The sequence below is a fragment of the Balaenoptera musculus genome, chromosome 2 (assembly GCF_009873245.2).
Source record: "Balaenoptera musculus isolate JJ_BM4_2016_0621 chromosome 2, mBalMus1.pri.v3, whole genome shotgun sequence".
In the NCBI taxonomy this organism is placed as follows: Eukaryota; Metazoa; Chordata; class Mammalia; order Artiodactyla; family Balaenopteridae; genus Balaenoptera; species Balaenoptera musculus.
In genome coordinates this window covers 78,200,600-78,217,637 of record NC_045786.1, presented here as the reverse complement: position 1 = coordinate 78,217,637, position 17,038 = coordinate 78,200,600, and the positions used below count along the sequence as shown (strand labels likewise).

The window sequence follows — 17,038 nt, the reverse complement described above, 5'->3', positions numbered from 1 at the left end:
ATAATTTTATAGTTACAGAGATACTTTAATAATAAAATATAGAAATATGCTGTTAATAATAAGAAAAAAGTTAATATTTATAAATTGTCATTATATCTTAAGGAGATTCAATTATTTCCACAACTTTTCAATTGAGAGAGGTATCAGTTCACACCTTACAGTAAAAAAAAAAAAAAAAAAAAGCAGTTCTTAGTGCTTACACAACTAAATATACAATATTCAAAATCCCAGAGCTCAGGAATTTATAAATGAATGAAAGCTATTAATGCCAAATGTCACATTAGAAATACTTGATATTAATAATTAATTGTAATAAAGTAATAAATTTACAAATCTTTTCTTACCGCAACATACACTGACCCAAAGTTTACAAATCTATTATGGAAAATGATGTATTTGATAAAATAAATGCACATGCAACATTTTATCTCCTGGGGTAAGCAACAACACTGGATATTAAATCAGTGTTTTCTCATCAGCATTCTGGAGCCAAAAAAAAAAAAAAATCCTGCAAAATATATTTTTGTCAAAAGGAAATATTAAATTTTTTCATGAAGTAATATCTTTAGCTTAATGACTACTTTAAAAATTCAGACCCAGTAACAGTTTCAATATATGGAATAAAAAATATTTTCATTGTGGTCACTGTAACTAACAGCAAGTATACCAACCTCCTCTTCTTCTGCTACCTGTGATTCCCGGAGAGCAGTTGGGAATACTCGAGGGGTAAAGTTGATTTTAATATTGCCGACAGAGCGAGGAGCAGGAATACTGTCTTCCTTTAACTTCTCAAAAAATATATTTTCTGAATTTCTCCCTTCAAAAACAATATTAGCAACTAAGTTATTTATCTCTCATTTCCTAGTTAACAAACTGACTTTTAAGGTAATTACACATTAAAGCTACTTCTAAAATCCTATACAAATAATCCAAACATATTTTCTACAATAAGGAATGTAAAATCCCTCATTGAAATTATGGCAGCTAATTATCTGTTCTTTCATCAGTGACCTCAGCTACTTTTCTGGGGTTCTGTTTGTTAAACCACACAGTGTCTAACTTACATTCACTATAGAGGAAGCCACTCTAGGCAACTTAATCTACATCAACTCTAGAGGAGGGCACCTAGGCAAAGCCATCACTTTCCTTAAGCTCCGGTATCAGTATCTTCTATAAGCTCCCTGGTGATGACATAAAAGTTTTTCAGCTATTAAAGACAGCTAATGGGAACAGGCAAAGAGTTGTAATGAAAGGCTATACATTTGTAAAAAGGTAGTTAGATGTAATAATTATTAAGTCAATACAAGAGGAGAAATTAATCTATGTGTTAGAATATAAACTATATGAATAAAGGGAAGGAAAGGTACTAAAAAGGAAAAGTACTAAAAACACGATATACAGATTTAAAAGGCAAATATCAAAATTGTTTAAAAAAAGATTTTCCAGAAACATGACAGAGAGTTAATATCCTTGATATAAAATGAACACATAAAATTAAGATATAAAACTTCCAATTTAGGGAAGTGGAAATGGCGCAGTGGTTAAGAATCTGCTTGCCAATGCAGAGGACACGAGTTCAAGCCCTGGTCTGGGAAGATCTCACATGCTGCAGAGCAACTAAGCTCGGCTGCCACAACTACTGAAGCCCACGCGCCTAGAGCCCGTGAGCCACAACGAAGAGTAGCCCTCACTCGCCGCAAGTAGAGAAAGCCTGCATGCAGCAACAAAGACCCAACTCAACCAAAAATAAATAAATTTATATATTTTTTTAAATGTCTGAAAAAAAGAGAAAATTTTTTAAAAATAAAAAATAAAACTTCCACTTTAAAGAAAAATTGAAAATGGCATGAATTAACATTTCAAAGGGAGGGAGGAGGGGAGCAAGGAAGAAAGAATAAGGACTCAAACAAAGAAAGTAACATTAACAAAAATTTGAACAAAAAATTTCCACAGATTGTGGTTGGGAATGCAGTATCCTACCCATCCTCCCCTCTTTCTTTTGGTAATAGAATCTACTGTGCCAAGGTAGAATCTACAAAATCCAGCCTCCCTTAAGAGTAGGTGTAGTTATGTGCCAAACCTGAGACAACAGAATATGAATACAAGTGCTGTATAAAACTTATGGATCATTATCTTACATGTAAATCTACTCGCAGTGGACTTCCTCTTTCCCCTTCCCACTGGCTAAAAAACAATGCCAACTGCAGCATCCACCTTGGACCCAGAAGTGGAAGCCAAATGATGTGATGATTGATGTGGCCCCACCAGCCTAGATGGCCCTGTGGAACAAAGCCATCTATCAGGCCTAGATTGATTGCTGTTACATAATAAGTCTTAGATTACAGAGAATTCAATTTCTATCTTATTTGATCTATAACTTTGGACCTCTTTATTTCAGCAGTTGGCTTGAACCTACCTAACACAATGTCCTAAGAATTTTATAGCCTGGTAAACTGTTGTTCACTTGTGAAGCCAAGAGACATTCCTAGATATGTAAGAACTAAGTAAATATACCATCTAGCCATGTTTCCTGAATAAATTACTCAAAGAAATGTTCCAGAACATGTACAAATAAAATTAAGAACTCAGAACTGGGAAACCTGAGGGTAAAAATGAAAAAGGATAGGTTTTCTAAAACACACGAAAAAATGTTGTAAGATTTTTTAATGTTACTACAACAGAAGGAAAACAGAATAAAAAGTAAAAATGAAGTATATAAGTTCACATTTTATACTAATGATTACTAGGATACACAACATGGAGGGAAGAAGCACTATTCTTCCATAATGAGAAATTTAAAAATTACTTTGCTATTAACTTTGCTAAATAAAAGTAAATGAATAAACATTTGAAAATGCTTATGGAAATCATTACGGTGACCATGAGTTACATTAAAAATAGGATATCTAGCTTTCAAACTCTTACAGTAAAATAAGACACACAGAAAAACATACAAAGAAATTAGCTTTCTGTTTTCAGCAGCATAGGTTAAAGTTTTTACAAACTTTAACACACAATTTTACAAGCAGACAAAATGCTATGAACACATAAAACGCTTGATAAAAATATAACAAATAAACAAAAGTTTCAAGTACATAGTTCAGTTCAAAAAGTATGCAAAAGAAAAGGCTTATCAGCAACTTATAGCCAGAGTAATCTCAAAAGCTGACAGCTGGGCTTCCCTGGTGGCGCAGTGGTTGAGAGTCTGCCTGCCAGTGCAGGGGACATGGGTTCGAGCCCTGGTCTGGGAGGATCCCACATGCCGCGGAGCGGCTGGTCCTGTGAGCCACAACTACTGAGCCTGCGCATCTGGAGCCTGTGCTCGGCAGCAAGAGACGCCGCGATAGTGAGAGGCCTGCGCACCGCGATGAGGAGTGGCCCCCACTTGCCGCAACTGGAGAAAGCCCTCGCACAGAAACAAAGACCCAACACAGCCATAAATAAATAAATAAATAAATAAAAATTAAAAAAGCTGACAGCTGACAAAAAGCTACTTGGAAAGATTTCAGATATGGATATAGATATCTAGATAGGTATACCTATGAAGGTATATATCTATCTAGATACCCATATCTGTATCTGAAATTTTATATATATGAATATACTATATATTATACATATATATATTAGAGACTATATATAAAGGATAAAGGCTGGAAATTTAATGCTGATATAGGTACAGAGGTGATAGCTGAAAAGGCAATTACAGCCTGAGAAGGGCTACACTCTCAGTGAAATGGACACATAAAATCTCTGTCCACAACCCCAGGAAAGTGAAGCATGTCTCTTCCTGGGGCTCTGGATAAGAGAAGAAAAAACATCTCTCGTGAGAAACCTAAACTTCAGGTATCCCTTCCGAGGAATTCTTACTTCTGCAAACCAGGACACACGAAATTTCCTCATATGCACACATAAAAATAATCCGTGCTGAAGATGAGCACACAAACAAAAACTACAAATCACATGTGGATACAAGGTATGTTTCTTCCTTACAGTATGGAGAACAGTCAGCAGACACAACAAACAGGAAGACTGGCCTATTAAGAATTTGAAATAACAGAACAATCTGAAAGAGACTATAATAATTTAAAACATGCTTACTTAAAGAGCTAAGACAGGCTAAAATCCATAATGAAAAACTAAGGAATGAAAAAAGAACAAACAGGTATGAAAGAAGCAAACAGAACTTGCAAAATGAAAAATATTGTCCCTGAAATTGAAAACCTCTAGGACAAGTTTAACAGCACATTAGGCATATTTGAAGAAAATTTGCAAACTAGAAGACAGATCTGAGGATATTATACAGAACGCAGCCAAGGAAGATAAAGGCAATTTGAAAACAATTTGCTATTTGAAAACAACAGCTTATAACTTCCCAGAACTGAGGTAAGACATACGTTCTTTGAGTGAAACTATACTCCAAGTTCTGATATTATGAGATGAATAAATATAAAACTGCACTTAGAGTAATAAAATCAACATATACCAAAGTGAAGAATTTTAAGGCAACCAGAGACAAAGGATGGATTACCTTATAAAGGATCAATATTGAATCAAGAGCAGACTTCCAGCAGCAATATTAGAAGTCAGAAGGCAATAGAAACATATCTTCAAATTACTGATGGAAAATAACTGTCAATCTTGAATTCTACAACCATGTAAAACATCATTGAATAACAATAACAAAATAAAAATAACTGAACTTAACATTCAGATCTTTATTAAAGAACTACTAGACAGGAATAAAGACGCAGACATAGAGAATGGACTTGAGGACACGGAGAGGGGGAAGGGTAAGCTGGGACGAAGTGAGAGAGTGGCATGGACATATATACACTACCAAATGTAAAATAGATAGCTAGTGGGAAGCAGCCACATAGCACAAGGAGATCAGCTCGGTGCTTTGTGACCACCTACAGGGGTGGGATAGGGAGGGTGGGAGGGAGATGCAAGAGGGAGGACATATGGGGATATATGTATATGCATAGCTGATTCGCTTTCTTATAAAGCAGAAACTAACACACCATTGTAAAGCAATTATACTCCAATAAAGATGTTAAAAAAAATAAAAAACTACTAAAGGATTTACTTAAAGGAAAGGTAATTGGATCCAGAAAGAACTTAGATGCAAGAAGCAAAGATAATTAAAAAGCAGTAAATATAGGTCAACAGAAAGAGTAATGAGTATATGTGGTAAAGCCACACTAACGACTAAATTTAGAGGTTTAAAAATAAGGTGAGATCACCTGACTCCCTCCCTGCCAAAAAAGTGGAATAAAATCTTTAGACAGTAACATAGAGGATGGGTATGACTGAAGTTCATGTATTAAATTTCCTTCTAATATTTACAAATAATGGTAGAGATTAAATTTTGTTTAGTATGCACATTAAAAATATAATAATTGTAATTATATCTATGTATCAAAAGTTATAAAAAATTTAATATCATTCAGAGAACAAAAATAGAATGTATACCTTTCAAATTAGTAGAAAGGAAAGGAGGTAATTAAGAAAAATTATTTAATCCAAGGCAGAAAAATAGAAAAAAGAACAAAAAAGGAAGTCTGGGGGCTTCCCTGGTGGCGCAGTGGTTGAGAATCTGCCTGCCATTGCAGGGGACATGGGTTCGAGCCCTGGTCTGGGAAGATCCCACATGCCGTGGAGCAACTAGGCCCGTGAGCCACAATTACTGAGCCTGCGCGTCTGGAGCCTGTGCTCCGCAACAAGAGAGGCCACGTTAGTGAGAGGCCCGCACACCGCGATGAAGAGTGGCCCCTGCTCGCCACAACTGGAGAAAGCCCTCGCACAGAAACGAAGACCCAACACAGCCAAAAATAAATAAATAAATAAATAAATAAATAAATAAAACCAAAAAGTTAAAAAAAAAAAAAGGAAGTCTGGTAAATATAAATCACAAAGTAAGAGGGCAGAAGGAAATTCTAAGACGTTAGGATATATTTTATTATAGTTTTAAATTTATTTATTTACTTATTTTTGGCTACATTGGGTCTTCGTTGCTGTGTGCAGGCTTTCTCTAGTTGCAGAAAGCGGGGGCTGCTCTTCATTGCAGTGCGCGGGCTTCCCACTGCAGTGGCTTCTCTTGTTGAGGAGCATGGGCTCTAGGTGCATGGGCTTCAGTAATTGTGGCACGCAGGCTCAGTAGTTGTGGCGCGTGGGCTTAGTTGCTCCACAGCATGTGGATTCTTCCCAGACCAGGGCTCAAACCTGGGCTCCCTGCATTGGCAGGTGGATTCTTAATTACCAGGGAGGTAGTGCCACCAGGGAGGTCCCAGGATATATTTTATTTATAATAATAAACCTAAGTAGCCCATATCAAAAGAAAGACTCACAATAAACAAAAATATACACTAGCAAACTACAAATGATTTATAAACACATTTGTATATAACACTATGACCCAGATAATATAAAATATGAGAACAACTGTCATTCCCCTTTTATACATTTGGAAATGAAAAAAAAAAATTCTCCCTAATAATTCAAGGACAAAAAAAATCATGATGGGTTACAAAATATTTGCAACTAAATGGCAATGAAAACAGAAGATTTCAAGACTTGGTGAATGTATTAATGCAGTATTTAAGAGAAAAAATTATAACTTCATATGCATGTGTTAAAAGATTCAAAAATTAATGCAAACAAATTGTGTAAAGAACAGAGAAAACCCAAAGAAACTAGAAGAAGCCAAATAAAAATAAACACAGGAATTAATGGAATAGAAACAAAGAAACAATAAAAGATCAACAAAACCAAAAATTGCTTTTTTGAACAGACAAAATCTGCAAAATGCTGCAATAGTTGATCAAGGAAAAATAAAATACTATTAGGAATAACAACAACAACAAATATATATATATATATATACATTTCTTTTTCAGATTCTTTTCCATTATAGATTACTACAAGACATTGAATATAGTTCCCTGTGCTATACAGCAGGTCCTTGTTTATCATTTTACATACAGTAGTGTGTATATGTTAATCCCAAACTCCTGATTTATCTCTCCCACCACCCCCTGCTAAAAAAAAATGGTTTTTTTAATTATTTCTTATATGTGGAACCTAAAACAAAAAACCAGACTCATAGATACAGAGAACAGATTGGTGGTTGTCAAAGGTGGGGGGTGGGAGGTGGACAAAATGGGTGATGATGGTCAAAAGGAATGAACTTCTAGTCATAAAATACATAAGCCCTGCAAATGAAATATACAGCCTGGTGACTATTGCTAATAATACTATATAGCATATTTGAAAGTTGTTAAGACAGTAAATCTTAAAAGTTCTCATCATAAGAAAAAAAATTGTAACTACGTATGGTGCTGGACAGATTTGCTAGATTTACTGTGGTGATCACTTCATAATATACACACATATCAAATCATTATATTGTACACCTGAAACTTATAATAAGTCAATTATATCTCAATAAAAAAAAGAATTTTTAAAAAATTATTACCTTTCCTCTGTTTCTCCCTTCCCTCTTCCTAATACTCCTATTATTTGAATGTTGGACAACCTGGATGGATACTCTAGTTGTTTTATCTTTTCTATTTTAAAATCTCTCTGTTGGGTCTTCTCTGGCAGCGCAGTGGTTAAGAATCCGCCCGCCAATGCAAGGCACACGGGTTCGATCCCTGGTCCGGGAAGATCCCACATGCCACGGAGCAACTAAGCCCGTGTGCCACAACTACTGAGCCTGTGCTCTAGAGCCTGTGAGCCACAACAATTGAGCCTGCGTGCTGCAACTACCAAAGCCCATGTGTCTACAGCCCATGCTCTGCAACAAGAGAAGCCACTGCAATGAGAATCCTGTGCACCGCAACAAAGGGTAGCCCCTGATCACTGCAACTAGAGAAAGCCGGCGGGCAGCAATGAAGACCCACCACAGCCAAAAATAAATAAATAAAATAAAATAAAATAATAAAATCTCTTTGTCATCTTATTCTATTTTCTGGAAAAAAAATTAACTATATTCCAGCTATTTGATTTAATTTTAAATTTTTTAATTACATTTTTAATTTCCAAACCATTCTTTTAGGAAACTTTATTACAGCCTCTTGTTTTTGTTCAAGGATTAAAATATGTTCTCATCTTTCTGAGGACATTAATTATAGTTCTTTTTTTTTTAATTTTTTAATTTAATTTTATTTTTTTATACAGCAGGCTCTTATTAGTCATCAATTTTATACACATCAGTGTATACATGTCAATTCCAATCACCTAATTCATCACACCACCATCCCCAACCCCCACGGCTTTCCCCCCTTGGTGTCCATAAGTTTGTTCTCTACATCTGTGTCTCAACTTCTGCCCTGTAAACCGGTTCATCTGTACCATTTTTCTAGGTTCCACATATATGCGTTAATATACGATATTTTTCTGTCTGACTTACTTCACTCTGTATGCCAGTCTCTAGATCCATCCACGTCTCAACAAATGACCCAATTTCCATTTATGGCTGAGTAATATTCCATTGTATATATGTACCACATCTTCTTTATCCATTCGTCTGTCGATGGGCATTTAGGTTGCTTCCATGACCTGGCTATTGTAAATAGTGCAGCAATGAACATTGGGGTGCATGTGTCTTTTTGAATTATGGTTTTCTCTGGGTATATGCCCAGTAGTGGGATTGCTGAATCATATGGTAATTCTATTTTTAGTTTTTTAAGGAACCTCCATACTGTTCTCCATACTGGCTGTATCAATTTACATTCCCACCAACAGTGCAAGAGTGTTCCCTTTTCTCCACACCCTCTCCAGGATTTGTTGTTTGTAGATTTTCTGATGATGCCCATTCTAACTGGTGTGAGGTGATACCTCATTGTAGTTTTGATTTGCATTTCTCTAATAATTAGTGAGGTTGAGCAGCTTTTCATGTGCTTCTTGGCTATCCGTATGTCTTCTTTGGAGAAATGTCTATTTAGGTCTTCTGCCCATTTTTGGATTGGGTTGTTTGTTTCTTTAATATTGAACTGCATGAGCTGTTTATATATTTTGGAGATTAATCCTTTGTCCGTTGATTAGTTTGCAAATATTTTCTCCCATTATGAGGGTTGTCTTTTGGTCTTGTTTATGGTTTACTTTGCTGTGCAAAAGCTTTTAACTTTCATTAGGTCCCATTGGTTTATTTTTGGTTTTATTTCCATTACTTTAGGAGGTGGATCAAAAAAGATCTTGCTGTGATTTATGTCAAAGAGTGTTCTTCCTATGTTTTCCCCTAAGAGTTTTATAGTGTCCAGTCTTACATTTAGGTCTCAAATCCATTTTGAGTTTATTTTTGTGTATGGTGTTAGGCAGTGTTCTAATTTCATTCTTTTACATGTAGCTGTCCAGTTTTCCCAGCACCACTTATTGAAGAGACTGTCTTTTCTCCATTGTATATCCTTGCCTCCTTTGTCATAGATTAGTTGACCATAGGTGCGTGGGTTTATCTTTGGGCTTTCTATCTTGTTCCATTGATCTATGTTTCTATTTTTGTGCCAGTACCATATTGTCTTGATTACTGTAGCTTTGTAGTATAGTCTGAAGTCAGGGAGTCTGATTCCTCCAGCTCCATTTTTTTCCCTCAAGACTGCTTTGGCTATTCGGGGTCTTTTGTGTTTCCATACAAATTTTAAGATGTTTTTTGTTCTAGTTCCATAAAAAAATGCCATTGGTAATTTGATAGTGATTGCATTGAATCTGTAGATTGCTTTGGGTAGTAGAGTCATTTTCACAATGTTGATTCTTCCAATCCAAGAACATGGTATATCTCTCCATCTGTTGGTATCATCTTTAATTTCTTTCATCAGTGTCTTATAATTTTCTGCATACAGGCCTTTTGCCTCCTTAGGTAGGTTTATTCCTAGATATTTTATTCTTGTTGTTGCAGTGGTAAAAGGGAGTGTTTTCTTAATTTCTCTTTCAGATTTTTCATCATTAGTGTATAGGTATGCAAGAGATTTCTGGGCATTAATTTTGTATCCTGCAACTTTACCAAATTCATTGATTAGCTCTAGTAGTTTTCTGGTGACATTTTTAGGATTCTCTATGTATAGTATCATGTCATCTGCAAACAGTGACAGTTTTACTTTTTCTTTTCCAATTTGTATGCATTTTATTTCTTTTTCTTCTCTGATTGCCGTGGCTAGGACTTCCAAAACTATGTTGAATAATAGTGATGAGAGTGGACATCCTTGTCTTGGTCCTGATCTTAGAGGAAATGCTTTCAGTTTTTCACCATTGAGAATGATGTTTGCTGTGGGTTTGTCATATATGGCCTTTATTATGTTGAGGTAGTTTCCCTCTACGCCCACTTTCTGGAGAGTTTTTATCATAAATGCGTGTTGAATTCTTTCGAAAGCTTTCTCTGCATCTATTGAGATATCATATGGTTTTTATTCTTCAATTTGTTAATATGGTGTATCACATTGATTGATTTGCGTATATTGAAGAATCCTTGCCTCCCTGGGATAAATCCCACTTGATCATGGTGTATGATCCTTTTAATGTGTTGTTGGATTCTGTTTGCTAGTATTTTGTTGAGGATTTTTGCATCTATATTCATTAGTGATATTGGTCTGTAATTTTCTTTTTTTGTAGTATCTTTATCTGGTTTTGGTATCAGGGTGATGATGGCCTCATAGAATGAGTTTGGGAGTGTTCCTTCCTCTGCAATTTTTTGGAAGAGTTTGAGAAGGACGGGTGTGAAGTCTTCTCTAAATGTTTGATAGAATTCAGCTGTGAAGCCGTCTGGTCCTGGACTTTTGTTTGTTGGAAGATTTTTAATCACATTTTCAATTTCATTACTTGTGATTGGTCTGTTCATATTTTCTATTTCTTCCTGGTTCAGTCTTGGAAGGTTATACCTTTCTAAGAATTTGTCCATTTCTTCCAGGTTGTCCATTTTATTGGCATAGAGTTGCTTGTAGTAGTCTCTTAGGATGCTTTGTATTTCTGCGGTGTCTGTTGTAACTTCTCCTTTTTCATTTCTGATTTTATTGATTTGAGTCCTCTCCCTCTTTTTCTTGATGAGTCTGGCTACTGGTTTATCTATTTTGTTTATCTTCTCAAAGAACCAGCTTTTAGTTTTATTGATCTTTGCTATTGTTTTCTTTGTTTCTATTTCATTTATTTCTGCTCTGATCTTTATGATTTCTTTCCTTCTGCTAACTTTGGGTTTTGTTTATTCTTCTTTCTCTAGTTCCTTTAGGTGTAAGGTTAGATTGTTTACTTGAGATTTTTCTTGTTTCTTGAGGTAGGCTTGTATAGCTATAAACTTCCCTCTTAGAACTGCTTTTGCTGCATCCCATAGGTTTTGGATCATCGTGTTTTCATTGTCATTTGTCTCTAGGTATTTTTTGATTTCCCCTTTGATTTCTTCAGTGATCTCTTGGTTAGTTAGTAATGTATTGTTTAGCCTCCATGTGTTTGTGCTTTTTACGTTTTTTCCCCTGTAATTCATTTCTAATCTCATAGCATTGTGGTCAGAAAAGACGCTGGATATGATTTCAATCTTCTTAAATTTACTGAGGCTTGATTTGTGACCCACGATGTGATCTATCCTGGAGAATGTTCCGTGTGCACTTGAGAAGAAAGTGTAATCTGCTGTTTTTGGATGGAATGTCCTATAAATATCAATAAAATCTATCTGGTCTATTGTGTCATTTAAAGCTTCTGTTTCCTTATTTATTTTCATTTTGGATGATCTGTCCATTGGTGTAAGTGAGGTGTTAACGTCCCACACTATTATTCTGTTACTGTTGATTTCCTGTTTAATAGCTGTTAGCAGTTGCCTTATGTATTGAGGTGCTCCTATGTTGGGTGCATATATATTTAAAATCGTTATATCTTCTTGGATTGATCTGTTGATCATTATGTAGTGTCCTTCCTTGTCTCTTGTAACATTCTTTATTTTAAAGTCTATTTTATCGGATATGAGTATTGCTACTCCAGCTTTCTTTTGATTTCCATTTGCATGGAATATCTTTTTCCATCCCCTCACTTTCAGTCTGTATGTGTCCCTAGGTCTGAAGTGCGTCTCTTGTAGACAGCATATAGATGGGTCTTGTTTTTGTATCCATTCAGCCAGCCTGTGTCTTTTGGTTGGAGCATTTAATCCATTCACATTTAAGGTAATTATCGATATGTATGTTCTTATGACCATTTTCTTAATTGTTTTGGGTTTGTTTTTGTAGGTCCTTTTCTTCTCTTGTGTTTCCCACTTAGAGAAGCTCCTTTAGCATTTGTTGTAGAGCTGGTTTGGTGGTGCTGAATTCTCTTAGCTTTTACTTGTCTGTAAAGCTTTTGATTTCTCCATCGAATTTGAATGAGATCCTTGCCAGGTAGAGTAATCTTGGTTGTAGGTTCTTCCCTTTCATCACTTTAAGTATATCATGCCACTCCCTTCTGGCTTGCAGAGTTTCTGCTGAGAAATCAGCTGTTAACCTTATGGGAGTTCCCTTGTATGTTATTTGTCGTTTTTCCCTTGCTGCTTTCAATAATTTTTCTTTGTCTTTAATTTTTGCCAATTTGATTACTATGTGTCTCGGCGTGTTTCTCCTTGGGTTTATCCTGTATGGGACTCGCTGTGCTTCCTGGACTTGGGTGGTTATCTCCTTTCCCATGTTAGGGAAGTTTTTGACTATAATCTCTTCAAATATTTTCTCAGGTCCTTTCTCTCTCTCTTCTCCTTCTGGGACCCCTATAATGCGAATGTTGTTGCGTTTAATGTTGTCCCAGAGGTCTCTTAGGCTGTCTTCATTTCTTTTCATTCTTTTTTCTTTATTCTGTTCTGCAGCAGTGAATTCCACTATTCTGTCTTCCAGGTCACTTATCTGTTCTTCTGCCTCAGTTATTCTGCTATTGATTCCTTCTAGTGTATTTTTCATTTCAGTTACTGTATTGTTCATCTCTGTTTGTTTGTTCTTTAGTTCTTCTAGGTCTTTGTTAAACATTTCTTGCATCTTCTCGATCTTTGTCTCCATTCTTTTTCCGAGGTCCTGGATCATCTTCACTATCATTATTCTGAATTCTTTTTCTGGAGGTTGCCTATCTCCACTTCATTTAGTTGTTTTTCTGGGGTTTTATCTTGTTATTTCAGCTGATACATAGCCCTCTGCCTTTTCATCTTGTCTATCTTTCTGTGAATAGTAAAGGCTTCTTGATGCACTGTGACTGTTTCCACAAACTGATTTCACCAGGAGTCCCTCATGTGAGGACGTTCTGTCAGATTCTCTTGGTGTGTGAACTGTCTTCAGGTTCAACATATGAATGAAGTTTGGAGGCTGGGGTCCATCCTGCTAGTGTTGGAGGGTCTCCTGCAGAGGCGGGGGGTGGCTGTGGCTCACCGTGGGGACAAGGACACTGGCAGCATAAGTTCTGGGATGTACTCCTTGGCGTGAGCCCTCCCAGAGTCTGCCATTAGCCCCACCTAATTATAGTTCTTTTTAAGTTTTCTTCTATTCTCTGCATTACTTGGTTGTTCCAAGTTGCATTTTTCTGTTTGGTTCTTGGCTGTCTGCTCATATTAAAGATGAAGTATAAATATTCTGACTGGAAGTTTTGTGTACATGAATCTAAAGATTGTTGACTAGTGAGCTTCAGCATGGTGAACTAGTGGGGCCATTATAAATGCCAGGGTTTTTTCATCCTATACTAGTTAGCTTCCCTGTAGAGGAATTCTCCAACCTGCATCCCAGGTGCACTGGGCTCCTGCATGCATATGCGGAAGAGGATAGAGCTGGAGGGGATCTCTTGAATCAGTATTTAGATTTTTACAATGCAGACTTTCACTCAATCTCTGTATTTTCAGAGCAGAATCTCACTCAGTCCTCAATTGTGCAGAAAGTAAACCTCCAGCTATCTGCTGTAGTATGGGAGGAGATCTGGTAATCAAAGTCCTATGCACTTTCAACCAATCCTATTTTTTCCAGACCTACGTTTGCCCCTACCTTTAGAAGTACCTAGTTCTACCAAGTTGAAAAGGGACAAATCCACTTGCCCTAAAGCCTCATCTCTCCCACTACAATGCTTTTAGTAGCTTAGCAAATAGATAGCTCAGCAAATCAAAACTAGCTCAACAGATACCGGTAACTGACCTCAGGAGGCTTCCCCTTTTGGATTTTTTTTTTTTTTTCATGTGGAACATTTTTAAAGTCTTTACTGAGTTTGTTACAACATTGCTTCTGTTTTATGTTTTGATTTTTTGGCCTCAAGGCATGTGGGATCTTAGCTCCCCGATCAAGGATCGAACCTGCACGCCCTGCATTGGAAGGCGAAGTCTTAACCACTGGACCGCCAGGGAAGTCCCGGCTTCCCCTTTTGAACAAAGCTGTTTCTAACAAGACAAGAAAGCCCCCATAGTCATGTAACTAATTAATGCTCATTGATTCCCCTTTCCTCATACCTTATAAATATAGACAACAGCATAAGAGCAGGGACCCTCAAATGCAGCCTTTTGGGGGAATGGCCTCACTATGCCTGGCCCTAAGCATAACTCTGTGGAATAGTAAGAACTTGAGGAAATTGTGCACACTTTGATGCTTTCCTGCTTAAAATCAATAAACATTATTTTTTCAATTTTATTGAGAAATAATTCATGTACAATAACTATACTCATTTTAAAGTATATTATATGAGTTCTGACAGATGTACATGCTCCTGAAATCACAATCAACACAGAAAATTTCTATCACCTCTAAGAGTCCCCTATAACCCTGTGAAGTTCATCCTTTCCCTTCACTCCTGGCCCCAGGCAACCACTGATGTGCTCTCAGTCATTATAAATTAGTATTTTCTAGAATTTCTTGCACCATGGACTGCTGTCTTGCTTTTTTCAGAAAAATTTTGTGATTCATTCATGTCATGGGTATCAGTAGTTTTCTCTTTTTTTAAAAATAAATTTATTTATTTGATGGCATTGGGTCTTCGTTGCTGTGCACGGGCTTTCTCTAGTTGTGGCAAGCAGGGGCTACTCTTCGTTGCGGTGTGTGGGTTTCTCATTGTGGTGGCTTCTTTTGTTGCAGAGCACAGGCTCTAGGTGCGCAGGCTCAGTAGTTGTGGTGCACGGGCTGAGTTGTTCTGCAGCATGTGGGATCTTCCTGGGCCAGGGATCGAACCCGTGTCCCCTGCATTGGCAGGCGGATTCTTAACCACTGGGCCACCAGAGAAGTCCCAGTTGTCTCCTTTTTATTGAAGAGTAATATTCCATTTTATGAATGTATTTCATAATTTGTTTATCCTTTCACCTGTTGATGGACATTGTTTCCAGTTGTTCACTATTGTAAATAAAGCTGCTGTAAACATTTGAATACAAGTTTTTAGGTGGACACATTTCTCTTGTGTAAATACCTAGGACTAAAATGGTTGAGTTATATGACAGGTTATATGACAGTTGACACTCTTCCAAAGTAGTTGTACCATTTTATATTTTGACCATCATTGTACAAGGTCCAATTGCAGCACATCCTCAATAACACTTTGTACTGATGAACTCTTTAATGTTTAATATTAGCTATCTTAGTGGATGTGTAGTATATTTCACTGTGGTTTTAATTTGCATTTCCTTACTGACTAATGATGTTGAACATCATTTCATGTGCATGTTGACCATTCATATGTCTTCTTTTGTGAAAAGTCCATTCAAATCTTTTGTCTAATTGTTTATTGGGTAGTTTGTCTTCTGTGTATATATTAGGTACACGGTGAGGCAAGAATCAATGTTCATTTGTTCCCACAGATACCCAATTGTTCCAGACTTTCCTTTCCCCATTGAACTGTCCTACTTTTTACGAAAAGCATCGGACCATACAGGTAAGGATCTATTTCTGCTCACTGTACTCCGTTCTTTTGACCTTTCTGTTCATCCTTTCACCAGTTCCACCCTATCTTGATTACTGTAGCTTGATGTTAAGTCCTCAAATCAGGTAGTATAAAGGTAGTATAAGTCCAACATCTTTGTTCTTATTTTTAAAAATTTCTTTAGCTAGTCTAGGTCATTTGCATTCTAATATAAATTTTAGAATCAACTTGTCGATTTCTACAAAAAGCTTACTGGTATTTCTGTTGGAATTGCATTAAATCTATACATCAATTTAAGGAGAAGTGACATCTTAACAATATTGAGTTTTCCTATTCATGAACATGCTATATCTCTCCATTTGTTTAGGCCTTTAAAAATATCTCTCAGTAAATTTTTATAGTTTTCAGTGATGAGATCTTACACCTCTTTTATTAAATTTATTCCTAAATATTTTTTCTCTTAGTGTTATTATAAATTGATTAAAGTTTAATTTTCCAATTGTTTGCTGTTGGTAAATAAAATCATAAGTGATTTTTGTAATCTTATATCTTGAGACGTTGCTAAATTCACTTATTAGTTCTAGCAGTTATCTGTAGATTCCTTAGGGATTTCTACATAGACAATCATGTCATCTACAAATAGACAGTTTTACTTCTTCCTGTCTAATCTTCATGGCTTTTATTTCTTCTTCTTGTCTTAATACAGCAGTTAGGACCTCTAGTATAATGTTGAATGAGGTAGTGAAAACAGACATGCTTGCCTTGCTCTTCAACCTAAGGGACAAAGTACACATTAATTCATCAGTAAATATGATGTTTCCTATAGATTTTTGTGTAGAAGGCTTTTATCAGATTGAGAAAGTTTCTTTCTAGTCCAATTTTTTATTATAAATGGGTGTTGGATTTTGTCAAATGCCTCTTTGCAATATTGAAATAATCACGTTTGTCCTTTGTTCTGTTAGTATAATTAGACTGAATGATTTTCAAATGCTAAATCAACTTTCCCTTCCATTACCCATTTCCAGCAGTCAAAAATTCTCTAGGCTGTGTGAAAGAAAAACACGACTACAGTGGTTGAACCAAACATGTGTTTATTTTTTCTCACTTAAGAAGCTTGAAGAAAGATGGTCCAGCACAATTTATCAGCTTTCCAATGTCATTAATGTCCCAGGCTCTTTCTTCTTCCCTGTTCTATCATTCTTAATGTATGGCATGCCTCTTCATGATCTCAAGA

At 36.2% G+C, this 17,038-nt stretch overlaps 1 protein-coding gene across 2 annotated transcripts in view; it reads right to left on the bottom strand.

The window, feature by feature from the left end:
* DNAAF4 (dynein axonemal assembly factor 4) overlaps window positions 1–17,038 on the bottom strand; it is a 79,102-nt gene that overhangs the window by 23,799 nt on the left and 38,265 nt on the right. For both annotated transcript variants that reach the window (XM_036844356.1, XM_036844357.1), the window contains exon 5: window positions 672–817. In XM_036844356.1, coding sequence (XP_036700251.1) covers window positions 672–817 — 146 coding nt within the window. The remainder of the gene's footprint in view (window positions 1–671; window positions 818–17,038) is intronic.